The sequence below is a fragment of the Platichthys flesus genome, chromosome 2 (assembly GCF_949316205.1).
Source record: "Platichthys flesus chromosome 2, fPlaFle2.1, whole genome shotgun sequence".
Taxonomy (NCBI): domain Eukaryota; kingdom Metazoa; phylum Chordata; class Actinopteri; order Pleuronectiformes; family Pleuronectidae; genus Platichthys; species Platichthys flesus.
In genome coordinates, this window is record NC_084946.1 from 11,448,060 (window position 1) to 11,465,994 (window position 17,935).

Genomic DNA, 17,935 nt, shown 5'->3' on the forward strand with positions numbered 1-17,935 from the left:
CGAGAGAGAGCATTAGCTAAAGGATTTATCTATGTGCCAGTGCCCCAATTATCCAATATCTCCATTACGTATTCAGAGAGACAAACCCATGTCACATAGGAGATGTGCTGAGCGCTTCGTCCATACAAGTTAGCCCTGGTGAAATGGGCATTTATTTTACACAATACGTTTATTTCACACTCGTTTAAATGGAGAGAAATGGCGAGCGTTTCAACTGAGAAGAGGCTTCATCTCATTTGAGATACGCTTGAGATATGTGCAGTGTTAAATGCTTGAGAGAGAATGATGGAGAGAAGGAACATGAAGGAAAGAAAAGAAAGGTGGAACGTCTAGACTCATCACACACACGCTCTGTGTGTGAGCGCGTGTGTCAGTCCCTGTGGTGAGCTGTAGAGATGCTGACCCAGGTCACACTCGGATGAGGACCACCGCCACGGTTACCGGTGGCAGCAGATGGGTACACCACGGTGTTTAGATGCCTTAGCTCACCCGGGCTGTCAGAAGCACACAGGCACTGCATGTGCGCACACACATTCGACACCCATGGTGGGACACAATTAGCAAACTTCCACTGTTTCAGTCTCTTTGCCTATATCTTCCATGCACACACACACTCCAGACAAACACCCTCTCCGCCTCCACAGGTGTGCGTGTGTGTGTTTGGGTGTAGCCATCATCTCTAATCATGTCAGTGTGTTCAGTCTTGGTGTGTGTGAACTGCCTCCTCCTGGCCAGCCCATCTGTGTTGTGGTTGCAGTCATGGTGATGGTTTCTAAGATGTCACCCTCCCTGCCATCCTCCTGCCTACTATGTCCCCTTCACTCGCTGAGACCAAACAATGACGCTGCAAAGGAATAACCTAACCCTAACCCTATTCCACTAAATATGACTTCATTTAAATTCTCTGATTTGTGTAAAAGGCATTAGGTTTCAAGGTTTCCAATAAAGAAGCAATGACAACTTTTACAAAGACCATTTCATCACTTGAACCTGCTTCTGTCTGACCCCTGCCCTGACAGAAGTCGGACTAGTATATATATATATATATATAAATATATATTTAAGAACAACACCAGAACTCATTATAATTTCATAATCATCGTTTGATCTTAATATCAAATGTCTTCAGTTTACAACAATCATCATTTTCCCAGCTCTTTCATTCTAAAAATGAAAAGAGGTGGACATGTGTGCAGTCAGGTGTGTGTGTTATCCTGCTGAGCTTGAGGTGCACACTGAGATCCTATATGTGCGAGTGTGTGACTATTATCTAGACTTACCTTGATGATCTTGGGGTGTGCACAGCGGCTGTTTCCTGTTGTGGCATGCATCCAAGTGGTCTCTGGAGGAGCACACTCCTGTCTCAGGGAGCACTTCTTCTCCTGTACACACCAGCCACACTCAAACCTTGGGTTTGCCTTCAAACACATCCCACAGCTGTCCCTCAGTGCGTAGCACTTATACAGGTGGGCTGGAGACAAGAAGAAGAAAGAGATGGAGAATGAAACATTAGGAACTTAATAGTGGAGAACTTGGGCTGGGGTCATAAGAAAACATCCTCGCCATAAATAATGATTAAATGATTTCACTATAAATATTTAAGTAGACAAATCAATCAAAATTCTTGACAAAATTCATCATTTTAAGTTTCTCAACTCAGTGGGGAAAATTCCAGAACTTCTTCAAAGTCACAGAGACAAAGTTCAGGCACGATTTCCCAGAGGCCTCATGAAGTGAACAGTAAAATCTGCCTCTCTCTCTCTCTGCTACTCCATCCCCAAATCCCATTGGTCATGGAGCAGCTTTAAAGAAACCCTGTACCAATTACTGAATGCTGAACGACTCCTCTCTAATTACATTAACATATCAGTATTTAAGACAAGTGAGCATCGCTCTCCACAGATGATTATCATGATTAAGGGAGGGGGCTGGCAGGGAGGAGAGACAGCCAGGCAGAGAGGAGACATATTCAGGCTGCAGGTCGCCTCCGGATGCTCTTCAGGAGATTTACACTTGAGATAACACACAATGCATAGACACTGATGCATGCTGCTGATATTGTACGCTGTCAATGCTGCGGCATATAAAGGCCGCCATTTAGCAACACTATGTCCTTGGGAGAACGATTGACTGTCAGAGCATTTTATGTTGCCTCCATGAATGTAAACACCCCATCACTGTAGACTGCAGCAGGGTCTCTATGCCCCTGCACAGATGTATGGTATATGTTACAGATATCCATATACTGTGACACACAAGTCATGGCCAGCGGCTTGAAAATATGTGGAATTTGAGACGATAACAGCTTGCTTGTTACATTTAGACTGCAGGGAGTGACATCAGTAAACAAAGCAAAGTGACTCTTTGGTGTCACCTTACATTACTGACAAAATGGCAATGATCGCCTTTTCACAGACATTACAGATGTAACAGTTTCTAATCTGAACACAAACATCTCAGATCCTTGCTGTCTTAAAACATCCAAAGGAACAAACAGATAATGCAGCGCTCTCTTAGATGTATAAAGCTCCTTGTGCTTGTCATGCGCAGGGAAATAATGTAACAGCCCCCTGCTGTTCTGTACAGGTCGCAATAATTATGGCCACAGCAGTACAAAGAATGTCCTACTAGTAATTAAATCCAACAGACGTGATCTCATTGTCTCATCCCACTGTAGTGCATCGATTGTGTATGTTTAACCATCACCCACATCGTTCTTTGTTTAGAGGGTAAGGCGCGGTTACTCATTTGAGTTTATATGACGCCCTCATATACGGTTACAACTGCAGATATAGATGTTTTATACACAATCCTGTAATAATAATATTAATAATAATAATTCCTGGCAATCAAAGCATGAATGCTCACTAACTTGGTAAATCAGGTTGTACTGATGATATTTATGATATAGAAAAGTGACAATAGGTTAATTTTGGAGCTGATATGTAACCTGATTTTATCAGGTAGTTCTCCGGGTTGAGCATTGTGTTTTTATAAATTATAATGAATAAGATTAGCTGTCATGGCACGATCAGCCATCATGAGGTTTGTGCAAGTGGCTGCTTATGGTATTGTTACTGTGATCACTACTACAACACTGATTAATAATTGACCATCCCTACTGTTATTGAACATTTGTAAGTAAACATTTAATTCATCATTGCAGACCTTAGTAACTAAAGTTACTATTATTTTGTGATTAGTTAATGATGTTTATGTTCCTGCTTACTCCAACCTGTTACTGCTTTGGCTTTCTACCACCAGTTATTTGTGAACCATTTTAAAATACAGAACGGTCTTGTGGGGTAAAACATGAGCCTTGACAGATATAGAGTAACTTATCGTCAATATATGTTGAAAAATATATATATCACAATGAAAAGCAGCACAATATGTGTGCTCTCTGTACATTGTGTGCAAAAGGTAGAGGATTAGAGCACATTGTTTAAGTCGCAGTTTTTAACATATAATGTCACATAATACATGTGACTATATATATCTATGCGTGTGAATGTCCTGTATATCACACATTTGCTACATAACACAGTCTATGAACCTCTTTGGGTTTTCTGGGTGATTCCGGGGGATTTTGGCCACAGTATTAATTATTTACAGTGCAGCTGCAGCCGAATGTTTAAGTTGGTGCAGATCTGAGATCTTTCAGATGCTGTTCCTGCCATGACTCAGCTGAAGATCAAAACTGGAGAAGCAACACAGCTTCTGAAATAAGATTAGTTGGGTCGATATTTTTGTTTATTACCTTTTTTTTGAACATCTTAAGGATAAGTAGAAATAGTTTTTTGTTTTTACTTTTTTTATGCCAGTCATTTATGGGACAGAATTTTCTCAAGAACACTGGGTACATTAGCTTTGTGCTGAAACAAAGAGCAACAACAATGTTTAAAATCTGTTAATAGCATAAATAAGATCATATCTTTAGCTGGTGTTACAGTAACACAAACCTACCTTGAATGTTGAAGGGGTTGTCGATGACAAAATTTCCATTCCACACCACAGACAGGTCCACTGGCAGGTCACTGATGTAATTTCCCTCATAGGAATACTGAAATAAAAAAACAACAGATTAGTATTTATTGTCATGTCACGTTGTCTAAACGATATTGTTCTCATAGCAGTAACATCAACATAATATATTCTCAGTCGTTTAATAAAAATAATAATAATAAAAATCCGCCAGTACCAGGAGCAGACTCAGTTCAGCTAGCGGCTGATGGTAATGTCTTAGCCTGTGGAGCTCACACAGTTGAAGGGCTATAAAAATGAATGATGAGAGACAGGCTATATTGTGATTTTAACATGCGGCACATCCTCCGTTGCCTGACTCCGTACAGACTTGATTAAGAGATTTGAATCCCCATAACTGTATGAATCATTCCATTCCAGTGATGAATGAAAAGTGTAATTTATCTCCAACAATAATATTCTCGTCCAATTTCATTGTTGCATCCTGAACTAATAAGAGCTGAAATGTAATTGACTCGTCGGTGTAATCAGTTTTATGGAATTGCTTTAAATGAGACAACAAGCCTCAAAAGCGGCAGCATGATGGCGGTGTGTTCGCTGAAGGAGTAGCAAAGGAAAGGACTCCAGTGAGACACCCAAGCCATGGACTAATAAATTATCAAGCACGATTATCACAGGCAAATAAAATGCAGCTCTAAAAGTTACACTGCCTCCCCTGTCCCGCCCTCCCATAAAAACGAGGCAGCCAAACACTGAAGTAAACACACAGTCGTCTCAAAGTACTCATTCATCATGACCCGCACACCCTCCACTCTGAGACTCACTCTGTCTCTGATACAACAGAGAACAGATGCTAGATAGCGAGAGATGCCGGCTCACTGCTTTGAGGCCACTGCTGCAGTGATGGTGATAGCTGGTAAAAGTAGAGATAGGCCATGTTAACCTTGTGCCTCTGTCAGTCAAAGGGTGCCCCCTCACTCTCACGACCAGTGGTATGGTCAGTATCTTAACTGGCCTCGGGGTGAGAGATAGCAGGACTATTCTCCTCTACTGGAGTGGTGATAAAATCCAATGTGAAAGCCTCAGAGCCCGAGGCTATGGGCCCTCACAGATTGAATCTGGCTACAACTTTGCCACTTTGTGATATCACCCACTCCGATGTGATACTGTGGCATTTATCACGACGTCTGTAATAATAGTGAATTTGAATTTATTTGAGGGGGGAAAGGACCAAGAAATGTGCATGGAGAAGATAAGAAAATGAGAGGACACAGCAATGTCACAATGTGTGAATGGCTGATTAATTCATTCTTTACTTTTGCGATTGGATGATTTACATTCAGTGGGCCCTGAAGGCAGAGATACTGTGTTCATAGAGTATTTGTAGAGAGGACTTTCTATAAAAGTGTGTCTCCAGGCACATTTTGGTGCTGTGATTTATTTATGAACTATTGAAGAGCAAACTTTTACCCCTGAGATGTTGCATCTTTGGGCAGTCTTGCAGAATGGTTTGTGTATTATTTCATTAAAAAAGATTGTGTTTGTTCATTAATGTAATTTTGAGTAAAATCTGACCATAATAAGACAAATGAATACACATAATGAATATATTTCCTAGGGGTTCACTTATGTTTCCTTGCTGCTGTTTATATGAGGTTTCAGCACTGCACTGTGACTAAAACATTTCTAAAATTATTACTAGAATTATTATTCAATTAATCAAATAGTCTCGCAACAGAGAGATCATCACCTACATTTTTTTAAAGCAATTAATTTTATTTAAGCAAAATTAGCAAAAACGTCTGAGGTTGCAGTTTCTCAATTTGAAACATAATCACCATTACAGGCAAGTAAGTATGTGGGTTAAGATTTTAGATTTTTTATCTGGCCTCATTTGCAAATAAATTAAAAGACAAGGAAACAAGCTGATGGCTGATGGGTCAGAAACACAGAAGTGGAACAAGCTGGGACAAGTGTCGGGCCGGGACCTGAAAAAAGAAAAGATTGTGAAAAGAAGGACGAGGAAGTGGATAAGGAAAGAGTGAAGAGAGGATGATACAGCAGCAGGGCTGAAGGAGAAATAGCGAGGGCGAGATGGATAGAGAGAGGTGATTGTGTGTTATTCTGTGGACGCCATTCATTTACACATGGAATAAGAGGCTGGAGCTGGGCTATAAGCGCCTGAGCTGGTGGCGGCTAAAGTGAAATTGGCATTTTCAATTTGTTCCCTGACATGTCTGCCATGGTCTTTTCACACATTCCTCTGCCTCTCCTTCTCTTGCAATCCTCCTATCCACCCACTTCTTTTCCAATCTCTCTCTCTCTCTCTCTCCCTCCCTCTCATTATTCCTTCCTTCTACCTCTTTACAAACCTCCTCACAAATAAATCTCAGTCCAACTTTCTCTCCCCTTCCTCCATCCCACAGAACGCCCACAGTCAAACAAGGAAATATGGAGCAGATTCCTTTATCACATACACCAAACATATCCAGGGAAACACATGTGCAACACTGCACTATAAATATGCATTCTGCACACGGGACGGTTTCCAGAGAAGGATGCCAGCAAAGGCATCAAAGACTAATTGTATAGTCTATACCAGAAATAAAAAATGATGAATAGAAACACATGCAATCACAGGAAGATAAGACACTCACACAATTACACGTTTTAGATGTCAGCTACTATTTCTCTCCACTGAGTCCAAGCAGATGAACTTTTTTAATCTTTCCCTCCTTCCCTCCCTCCCTCCATCCTCCATTTCTTCCCTCTCCCCCCAAAAGACCACCCAAGTCAGCCTGGGAACAAGAGCACTACTTCAACGGGCAGAGATGGAGAGATCACATGGGTGTGTTTGAGTGTGTATGAGCGTACAAGACAATGAGAAAGAAGAGGAGGAAATCAGATTCATGGGCACACTGCACTGCGAACAGTAAGAATACGAGAGGAGAGAAAGCCGAGGCTGAAAGGTCAGAGGATGAAGTGGGACAAACCTGGTGAGGTAGAGATGTAAAGAAAAAGACAGATCCACATAAAGAGGGGTGTTATCCGACAGAGGTCAGCTTCATATGTGACACTTGATCCAGCTGTGCAAGTGAAGCATTTTAGTTTCACTTCGGGTTCATCCTGATTAATTGATCAATAATTTTAGTCTCAAATAAAATAAATTAAATTGGGTTTGCAGTTTCCGTTACAGGAGAACAGTTTCTCTAAATATTCAACAGATATTAACTATCAAACAACAGGATTTTCCTCAAGAAATCCATTTCCAAATATATTGCACAGCTATATATTGTAATTTTCTATTTCAGCATCACTAACAACATCATTTCTTGTGGCCCCATTATCCTTTTAGGATTAGAGTAAAGGCTCAGGTTTTTCTTCACTTCCATTCCTCTGCTTGTATGTTGACTGGCCAATCAAAACCAATCAGTTATCCTTGCAAAACACACTTCAGAGGAACCGATTCTGCTGATAGAGAACTAGATGATTGACGTTTGTCGACCTCTTGACCCTATTTTACACCCTGAAAACCTAGATCATACAAACTCAGACACACAGACACACACGCTGGAGGTGTGTCGGTGCTGACAGCTGTAAGAACAACACTTCCTATTCTCTGTCCTTTTCTTTATACATGTAACAGGTTCGTGTCTGTTTGCATATTGATCCTCAAAGGGGGTCTGTGTTGAAAGGCACCTACTCTGTTCCAGTATGTGCCATCCCTGAACAAAAACATGAATATTTAGTAAGGAAGAAGTGTGTATGTGCATGTATGTGTGCAGAGGGTGGGGGAGGCACGGGAAAAGGTTAGGTTACGATCCAAAGCTCATCTCATTGCACCAAAGGCTTATTAAACTTTTATACCTAACCAGCGTTTTTGCACATTGCACAGTTTAGGGAATACACACATGCACCATGTACATGGTTTATTCACTGCACAGCAGATTCCAATATGAAAATACAAACATTAAGAAGGCTACTCTCAAAAGGTCAGAATTAGCAAGTGTGAGGGGTAATCGACTGTATCTGAGAAGTAACTAGTCCAAAACAGACAGAAGGTGAGACAAATACTGAAGCTAAAAAGAAAGATACAGATGAAGAGAGTGTTAAATCAAAGGTATAGACAGTTTAGAAAGTAGAATGATAAACATATAATAGTCAAGAAGAACAGTGAAACAAAGACACAGAGAAGTAGGGAGCAAATGGAATACATAGAAAGCTGTTAAAAGAAATGTCCAGAGGGATTAAATAAACTATAAAAAAACAGCTATACGTTTTTACTACTATTTTTTGCACATGTGAAATAAACTGAAAAATCATCCAGCTTACCCATAGGGCTTACGGATGCTGCAAGGAATAAATATAAGTAGGAGTACTAGAAAGGTGCAGATGCAGGCACGACAGCATCACCAGCGACATCTGTCAATGTAGGAGCAGAGGTGAGGAGGGATGGAGTTGGTACGAAGGCAGGCAGGTACAAAGTAACGACAGTTACTTCCTGTGAGGGTCACAGCCTGATAATTAGTCATTTTGAAGGTGTGCAAGAGAAAGAAGTCTAAAAATACCAAACTTGCCCAGGGCAAACCCTAACCTGGGACAGAATTGGTTCCTGTCTTCCTCTTTCCAGCTCTCTCAAGGGGATGACAACGGTTATCAAGAATTACGGCCTGACACGACACATCATTCAATTCAGATTATTCTAGAATTATTCTACTTTATTTTAACAGAAGTCACATTGAGAGAGGACACAGACTGTATGATGGTTTGGGGGAAATGTGGTTTCTAGTCTATATAAAGTGCACTAAACTGTGTTTCAATGTATACAATTATACACAACAGTAGCCTTTTACACATAGACACACATCTTCCAGGCAAGGCTTCCTAATCAAGGATCAAGTGGTAATCTTTCCTATAGCTTAGGGTGTTTGTGTGTATTTGTGTGGACTGCATGTGTGGGATTGGCGGCGTGGAATCAGCCCCCGATCATAATAGGGGGCTGTTAGCCAGTGCTAATCGCTAATGATAACAGGATTGGAGCCTGGTTGGACCCAGTTACCCAGCTTATCTTCTGCGCACAAACATAAACACACACACAGAGACATACACACATGAACAAGCTTCGCACATGCAGTTCCTTCATTGATGGAAAGAAAAAGAAAGAGAGAGAGAGGAAAGAAAAGTGCTGGCTTGAGGGAAAAAATAATGCTGCCATAGCCAATGTTTCTTATTTTCCAGCCTACGCATTAAGCTAGTGTAAGCTTACTAGACTTCTCCCCAGACAAAAGGCTGATTCTTGGTTGTTTGCAGAAATGTCCATATTTTCAATATCCTTCTTTTTCCCCCTCTGTCAACTCATGCTATTCTTCTGGAGGCCATTCTCCCCTTCGCCAGGTCCCCTGCACTGCCACACAACCTTTTAGCAAGCCTCTAACAACTGCAAGACGATAGGCAGGACTCCATCTGTGATTATACAAACAAATTAAAAGTTTGTCACCAAGTTTTTTTTTCTCCTCTGGGTGGGGTCTTCATTTCTTTGTCTCGTTTAGCCAATGAGAAATGTGCATGCTCAAGGTGTGACAGATCCCCTCATGCTGTGTGTCAGAGCCCTTCTACGCAAGAACGTCCAATCACTAATAATAGACACGGTCTCTGATTATTTTCAAAGAGTTTCTGTCAAATTCAAGTCATTAACAGAACAGATGCCAAATGCACCTCGACCTTTATTTGATTCTCTGATATTTTAAATTAGCCATGTAGCGACTGTTACTGCGGATGTGTTCATGTTTTATTCTGTACAAGTCGGCCTTTGTTTGGAGAAACAAAGTTTGTAAAAAAGCATTTACTTCAATTACAACACCATATGCTACGGACCTTATGGAGGAATATAAATTGTGCTTTAAGGAAATTACAATTTTGGTTCAGTCACTGACAAAACCAACAGACGTTACATCAGCTGAAAAGGTGGCTGTTTATCATGCAAACAGTCTGTGTTTTAGCTGTGAGGTCTCGCTTATAACCAGAGAATCGTGCTGTAAAAATCACTTTTGCTGCTTCACTTGCCCATCAAACCATCATGGACAAAACGTGAGGTGGAGCACAGCTATGAGAGGGAAGGATGTAGAGTAAAGGTTACAGATTGCAGTGATACAAGCAGAGAGAGAGACAAAAATGAGAAATGGATGATGAAAGTGAGGTGTGGGTTGGGGCGGAGAAGCTGGCATATGCTGATAGCTGAGCAGCAATTAATTCTTATTTATCCAGGACAGAAGCGTGGGAGCTCTGCTCGTCACCTGTCAGGGGGGAGGAGAGCCAGTGAGTCAGTGAGGGGACGGAGATGAGGAAGAAGGTGGAGGCAGGAGAGGAGAAGGAGGGAGAAGCGGAGGCAGGTAGATGACTCCGTCAAAGAGACGGGTCATATTGGCGAATGAAGGGATGTATAAAAAGAGAAGTGAGGGTAAAGAGAGCAACACAAAACAAATTCACATGCAATGCTATACATAAGTAAGTATATATGTACATAAAGCTACTTTCAGACATCACAGCACTGAACTCTGATAAATCTCCTGAATTTATCCGGAGGGGTCGTAGAACACAAATGTCCGAGGCAGTTGCTGCAGACAAAACAATAACACATGATCTCATCAACGTTCTTCGCATTTGTTTGACTGAGATGGAACTTCCTGACAGTTTTTCAGGACCCGCTGAAAAAGACACAATACAGTGGATGGTCTTAAATCTGCAGCAATTCACAGTAAGTTCCAGTGAATTTCCTAAACTCTTTCAACACACACACACACACACACACATACACACACGCGCGCATGCACACACACACGGCAGGCCAATTAAAACAGTGTCAGTGTGTGCTGTGGCTGACTGCAGTGGCAGGTCCAGTGTTTATATCTCATTAAACTGTGCCAGGCCATGCCAGACCAGGCTGTACCATGCTCTGCTGCGTCTACCCGGCAACAACCGGCCCTCATTAGCCTTCTCTCCACCACCTTTAGCACTGTGCATGTGTAAATTCATGTGCTTGTTATAATGTATTTAAAACGTATGAATGAATGAATTTCAAAAAGTTAGAGAGAAGGACTCAAGTTCTATCTCTCTCTCACAAACACACAAATACACACACACCCAGTGGGGTTTGTGACACCATTAGGCCAGTGAGGTTTGTGATGACCACCTGCAGACATGTTTGGGTTCTTCTCAAGACCTCTATTTGCTCTGTATATCTATCTATCCATCTTCCTTTCTGCCATCCTCCCGTCATTTCTCCTCATTTTGGTACAGAGCAGATTATCACTCCTCTCTCCCCTCAAAATTCTCTCTAAGGTCTGGGTGCCCTCTTCCTCCTTCCCATCTCCTCCTCCTCATTCATCTTTTCACTCTCCCTTTCTTGTTATCTGGTTTCTCTGCCTCCAAACGTCTTCGCCTTTCTTCCCTCTCTCCTGCTTATTTATTTCCCCGAAAAGTATATTCTCCAAATCTGTACACCTGCTGGCCTACCTTCTACTGCTGTCTTCCTGTACACATGTGTGTGTGTGTGTTTGTCTGTTTGTGTGTGTTTGTGTATGAGTGTTCATAAACACAGGGCATACGTCTCTGCTGGTCGACCGCAATTCATCATCATTTTATCTGCCTTAATTGGATGCTATCAGGACCCCTGATACTTCCCATCTCTTCTTTAACAAACAGCTGCTCTCAACACACACAAAAGTAACACAAAGACACACACCATAATCCAAACTAAATTTCCTCCTCCTAGCCCTTCATCTGCTTCTTTTTCCCCCTCACTGGTGAAGGAGTGAGAGAAAGAGGGTGATGGAGTGGATGAATGGTTTATCAGACAGAAGGTAATGGTGTAAGGCCTGCGCTGATAATATCTGTCCTCTCGTTCCTGCCCTCCAGGGAGAAACAGGAAAAAGGGATAAGGAGGGAGAGAGGAGGGCAAAAACGGAGACACTGAAGCACAAATGGACAGAAGGCAGAAAAACAGATGGAGATAAAGGCAGAGAGAAAGGCAAAGTTTCGTATGGTTCAATTATGTTTTCTCGACCTCGGCCCTCAGACGACACCCAGCTGCGCTCCATCAGCCTGCTTGACCGCAGAGTGTGGTTATTTGTGTGTGCGAGTATTGCGTGTACATGTGTTTATTCGCTCCCATGACCCCTCTGGAGCTCTGAGCACAACTTCCCAGCCCACAGCTCAGCATCCTACTGGCCATTTCACCCTCACCCCAGCCTCCGCACACGGCAGGAAGCAGCATAGGCCGGGTCAGAAAACCGGAAGGCAACGATACAGACACCAGCTTGTTCTTTTGGTTGCTGCTGACCACAGTTAACTGCTACCATAAGGCCTGGCGGATGGCTCGCTATGTGTCAGTGGTAATGTGGGCTTGTTTGGCACTAAGAAATACGGAGAAGACTCTCTTTTTTTAAATAAAATCGATCAGAGTTTTCCTCTAATTACTTTGCTATAGGACTTTGGACAATCTGCCGTCTCATCAAGTTTCCCAGGTTCAAAAAGACGTCGGATTACATTTGACTGAGTACCCAAAAATGAGAAATGGAAAATATGTGATGACGAATTTCTGTCGCGGAGCAACATTTAGAGCTCAGAGCGAGTTTCAAAAGACCAAAGTCTTGAAGACTAAAAGTAGGATAATTCACAGTCTCACACATGAGATGGCCTACTTGCTTCATGCCCCTAACTGCAAATGAAGCCTTTGTGTTAATGCAGCATTTCTTCTCATATTGTAAGACACAATGGCTCTTTCCCCTTTGGGATTAGTTGGTATGTGCAGAAACCTTATACAGAAACACCATCGCACCAATATATTTCACCCTGAAGCAGATATGGATAGTCAATACCAAACAAGGTTAGCATGGAGCTGCTGTTACAATATCATATATCATGTGTGTCACATATACACTTGGATATTGACAGCCTCCTGTTAGGGGATACTATATAAGAGTATTGAGTTATTACGGGCACTGTAAAGGAGGTTAAGTATGGGAAGCTGGAGTTTAAACATGATCCGGCAGTGGATATTCTGAATATCCTGTGGTTGGGTATGTATGGTGTGATGACATTGTGTGAAAGAAAGGAAAATGTGCTCTGGCCTCAGGAGGGAATTTTGAGCTGGAATTTTCGGCTCTTTAATATCCTTCTCACCTTTCCCTATTCATCTCACCTGAAATCATCATCCACACACACCAATTTCTCCAGTCTATCCTGCCTGCTCTAATCTCCATTTCTGTGGTTTTCCACGGCTGTCTCCTATTACCACCTCTACTCCTTACTTTTTCCAATCCCTCTGTATTCACCTTCTTGGTGCTTTGCTCTGTCTTTGCAACCTCAAGGTATTTTGTCCTCACTCTTCATTACTTTATAGGAATTCTCCACAGCACTCTTGTCTCTGCCCTGTCCTCGCCTTGCCTACAAGTATGTATTGTGTGTGTCAGTTAGTCAGTCAAACGGACTTACATGTCTATATCAAAAAAAGGCTAAAGTGTGGATTAGATCCACTGCTTTTATTCCAGTGATCAGCAATCCAACCACCCACCCTAAAGAGTCTTCATGCAGTAGTATAATGGAAATGTCGCACCCAAACATATAGGACAAAAACACATATACACAACTATCCTGGGATTCATAGACTAAGGCAAGCTGAAGGATGCACATGTGCACACAGGCAGGCGCAGATAATGATTAACCCCTATCCTGATAGCTGTGTGCCTTCAAACTGAGGCAGCATAACAGATGAAGTCTATTTCTACTGCAGAATCATACATGATTCATTGAGTTGGTGCTGAGGACTGTAACGAACAAACATGTGGAAGCATGCACAGGAATGGTAGAGATGTGAAGATCTATAAAAGGATAAACTAATATTTAGAGAGCCTCATTCTAATGAAATACTGCTCCTGAGCTATAAGACACTCATTGTAATAATTTATGAAACATTATTATATTCATACCCTTGAATGACTTATGCTTTAATCAGAAGTTTTAATCCACTGAATCTAACTCCAGCCTCATGAAGACTCAATGCATGCACGCCATCGATATATCTGACTGTGCACTTGAGCTGGCACAGCTAATTGCTAACAAGGGCTAAATACTGACAGCCCAAGGCTAATTGCTGCTAGCATGTCTACTTTGTGGACATCAAACGGGGAAATTCTACTTTGGACTCGGGCTGGGCTTTGCTGCTTATTAGCATTGGCCTTGCAGCAACAATAAACAGTCAATAAACAGACATCTCTGTGGAGAGGCAATCCTATCGCTGGCTAATTAGCGTGCTCTTCACAAACAACTGGTCAGCGCGTGCCAGCACCTGGAGACTGCTCGTCAATACACAGGACCAAAAATGGCATTGGCTGTCATACTGCAGTATACCCAACAAGCAATGCACCCACTCAGAGACAACTGCAGGTGTGTGCTTTACATGTTTCTGCTAACTATGTGACTTAATAAGCGTGTCACTAAACTTACAATGTGTAAGATATAGCCTTGATACAAGTTTAAAACATATCACGACGACTAGTGGATGTTTCTACTTAAATTGAATATGTATACTTTCTTCAATGTGTGACATGCAGGGTGACAGCTGCCTCACCCTCATCTATAACAAAAATGAACAGCACCACCTCTGATTTCATCTCAGTTTTGTTGCATTGCAAGATAGTAATAGAGGGACACAGCAGCATGCAGCAGAAGTGAGCATATGAGACGAGGACGAGGCACTGAGAAAAAGTAGGGATTGTGGAAAGAAGAAAGTATGACAGACAGATTGAGAGAGAGAGGCAGAGAGAAAGATGAGCTGTATGGGCAGAGAGAGGACGAGAGAGGGAGAGGTATAGAGTCCAGGTGTAAACATGATCAATCCGCTCTCAACTAGGTGCAGAGACAGACTTCCTCTTCACATTTTCAGCCTCAGTGAAGCGCGACGCTAGCTACCTCTTATCTGTCACACTAGATTAAAGCCTTACACACACGCGAACACACACACACAGAAACATCTCTGCCTACCTGTAAATCCTCTTCCTATTAGAAAAATTGTATGAACATTTAAGAACATTTTAATCTGGAACACACACCTCATCCCAACCAGCCAAAGCCACAAATGCATTATAAAAACCATAGAGGTGAGCAACTGACCACAGCAGCTTCATATTAAAAAAAATGATGCATTACGCAAAATATAGAAAAAATCCATAATGATTTAGGGCCATACAACATTACAGGAAATCTTCCTGTGCAGTGTGGCCTGAATTATACGTGTTTCTTAATTTAAATCGGAATTATTGCGTCAATATCTATTTGCTAACTATCAGTTCAATCTGGGAGATCGGTATTGGGTCATTTATCTTGATTGTGACTAAGCCAGGGTCCAAATAGCACATTGGTGATCTATCAGGAAAATGACCATGTTAGTGTCTAAAGTGCTCATTAGTTGTAGGGAGGCCATCATTTAAACACTGACCGAGTCAATGTCCAAACTGGGACCCTGATTTAGTTACCTATAGCATTTATTGGTTCAAGATGAATAGGCTAAATGGCTATGCTTTAAGGCCGTCTACACTACTGCATGTCTTTTTTTGAACAGATATTTTTCCCTAAAGAAATATCTGTCCACACTATTTTACTAAATATTTGCGTCCTACTAACTCCTACTCAAACAAGCATGCCAGGCCAGTTGGTGGCGATAGTCTACGGCCATGTTCTGTCAAATACATGAGAAAAAACTCTGCTAGCCTGGGAATGCCGGTAATGTGGTGCAGTAATTCTAAAAATTATCTAGCAGAGCTACCAAACGTAGAGAAACCGATACAAAGTATTTACTGATGTTTCTTACGCATGCTCATGACACATAGCAGCAAAGGACCGAGAGCAAAAGAAGGCTGTCACATGGTTGTTTTCCAAACGTTCTGTTTTACATGTACACACGGAAACACATTAATATTGCAAAATATCTGCATAAGTGTGGAAGAGGTCTAAGCTCAACAAAAATTCAACATTAATTTTGTGTTATAGTCTACACAATAGTTGGGGTTCTGGTCTACTTCATAATGATGTTTTACAGCAAATGTAAACATCTGTAAACAACAACAAAATACCCCCATCACCTCTTTTTCCTTGAAAATGGCACAAGAGCGCGTCTCCATCAAATGCTGTGCCGTCTGCCATCAACAGTGCCCCTCCCCTCGCACCATCAGCCAAAAATGAAAACATTTTATCATGTCTAACTCACCGCTGTTTTCTGGCACTGAATGGATGAGCTGTTGAAGCGCAGAGCGGGGACACTGTGAGTCTCCCCCTGAATGTGGAAGACGCACTCATAGTTCCTCTGTCCCGACTGGGGCTGCGGCAGGTTCTTGGCTGCTAAGGTGATGGGCTTGGTCACCCCGACAGGGATGTAGATCTGGGTTGAGGGAAGGATCTGAGGGCAGTCCTGCAGAATCAGAAAGAAAGACATGTTTTACCCAAAAGGAAACGGTTATAGATGAAAGATTTTGTTTCAAACAGTCAGAAGAGCAATTAAACAAGACAGAAGTGGCAGTAAGATAAGAGACGGGTGATGAAATAAATCACTTGTTTGTTGATGCGAGTATAAATAAATGGTGGCAAGGCGTGGGTTACATATTTTACTTTGTGTTAGATTTGCTAAGACACACTTGGCCTGAAGAGCTTTGATGCACAGTTCACATGTGTTACAGGCTTGCGCAACACTCCCACTGGCCTTGCACGAGATGCAAAGGCTGCACGACATTTGAGCAATAGCTTAATTTACAAAGTTTGGTTATCTATCCAGGGAAACTATTTGGAACACAACTATGCTGTTCTATTATGGCGGAAAGATGGACTCAAGTGCATTATGTCCATGTGTAGAGTAGAGTAATGGGCTTGTGAACTTTGGAGTTGCTCATGTGTGTGCATGCGTCTGCACATCAGTCACTGATATTGGACAGAGCTGACAGAGCCTTGTTTAGATAATCTGGAAACAGCCCATTCACTGGCTCACACCACTGGAGTACAGCACCCTGGAGGGTGTGCGTGTCTGTGCATAGATGTGTAAGTCAAATACATTTCATTTTGTGCAGCTGGAGTAATGTGCGATTATGATCATGTTACTGAACTACAATAAGAAAGGACAGTCCACTCAGTGTGGAGCGCTGTCTAGATGTGCATGTGTTAGAAGGAGTAAAGTCATTAAAGCGTTTATGCCATGATTTGACAGCAATGCAGATCGCATCAACACAGAGGATGGAAAAGGAAGAGCCGGGGTGAGGGCTGTGTGGGTGACACATCTTATACAACATGAGTTAAAGCTTGGGTGGAACGAACCCACCCTCTACTGTACGGTTTGTGCCCAAAGTATAACAAAACACAACACTGCTGACACATTTTACAACCTGGAGACATAGTAAAGTGACTCACACATTATGAAACACATGTGGCCAGCAGAGAAGCCAAGTGAACTTTGCAAATGTGGCCTCAAAATGATGTGCTTAAGATTCAATATTTATAAAAAAAATGTGTGTTTCAGATATATCTCTTAAAGTAATTTCTAAATCCCAACAAAACCTTCCCCCACCCTTCCTCTTGTTCACTCAACTCAATGTACCAGGAAAAGAGACAAACCTGAAGTTGAAAGTTTTGTTTTACCAAGTCAAAATTGCAGGTTAAGATGACATATTCATGTGGACTTGTCAAAGCCGATTAGTTGAAGAAAACAGCAACCATAGACTCTGCTTAACTTCTCATTTTAGATTTTCTTTTAAGCAAATAGCTGCCTCCCTGTCAGTTTATTTTTCTTTCCCCTCCTTGACTCTGAGCTGTTGTATATTTGAAGCTACAGCACGTCCCCGGGGCTCTAACACAATGCCGGAGTTTGTTCATTACCCTGCTTAGTCCTGGCCTTGTGTGTCTGATCACACAC

At 41.9% G+C, this 17,935-nt stretch overlaps 1 protein-coding gene across 2 annotated transcripts in view; it reads right to left on the reverse strand.

The window, feature by feature from the left end:
* The window catches only part of LOC133963007 (plexin-A1-like), a 178,333-nt gene that overhangs the window by 40,502 nt on the left and 119,896 nt on the right, over nucleotides 1-17,935 (reverse strand). For both annotated transcript variants that reach the window (XM_062398223.1, XM_062398222.1), the window contains exons 10-12: nucleotides 16,247-16,447; nucleotides 3,967-4,063; nucleotides 1,281-1,471 (exon numbers count right to left, since the gene is read on the reverse strand). In XM_062398223.1, coding sequence (XP_062254207.1) covers nucleotides 1,281-1,471; nucleotides 3,967-4,063; nucleotides 16,247-16,447 — 489 coding nt within the window. The remainder of the gene's footprint in view (nucleotides 1-1,280; nucleotides 1,472-3,966; nucleotides 4,064-16,246; nucleotides 16,448-17,935) is intronic.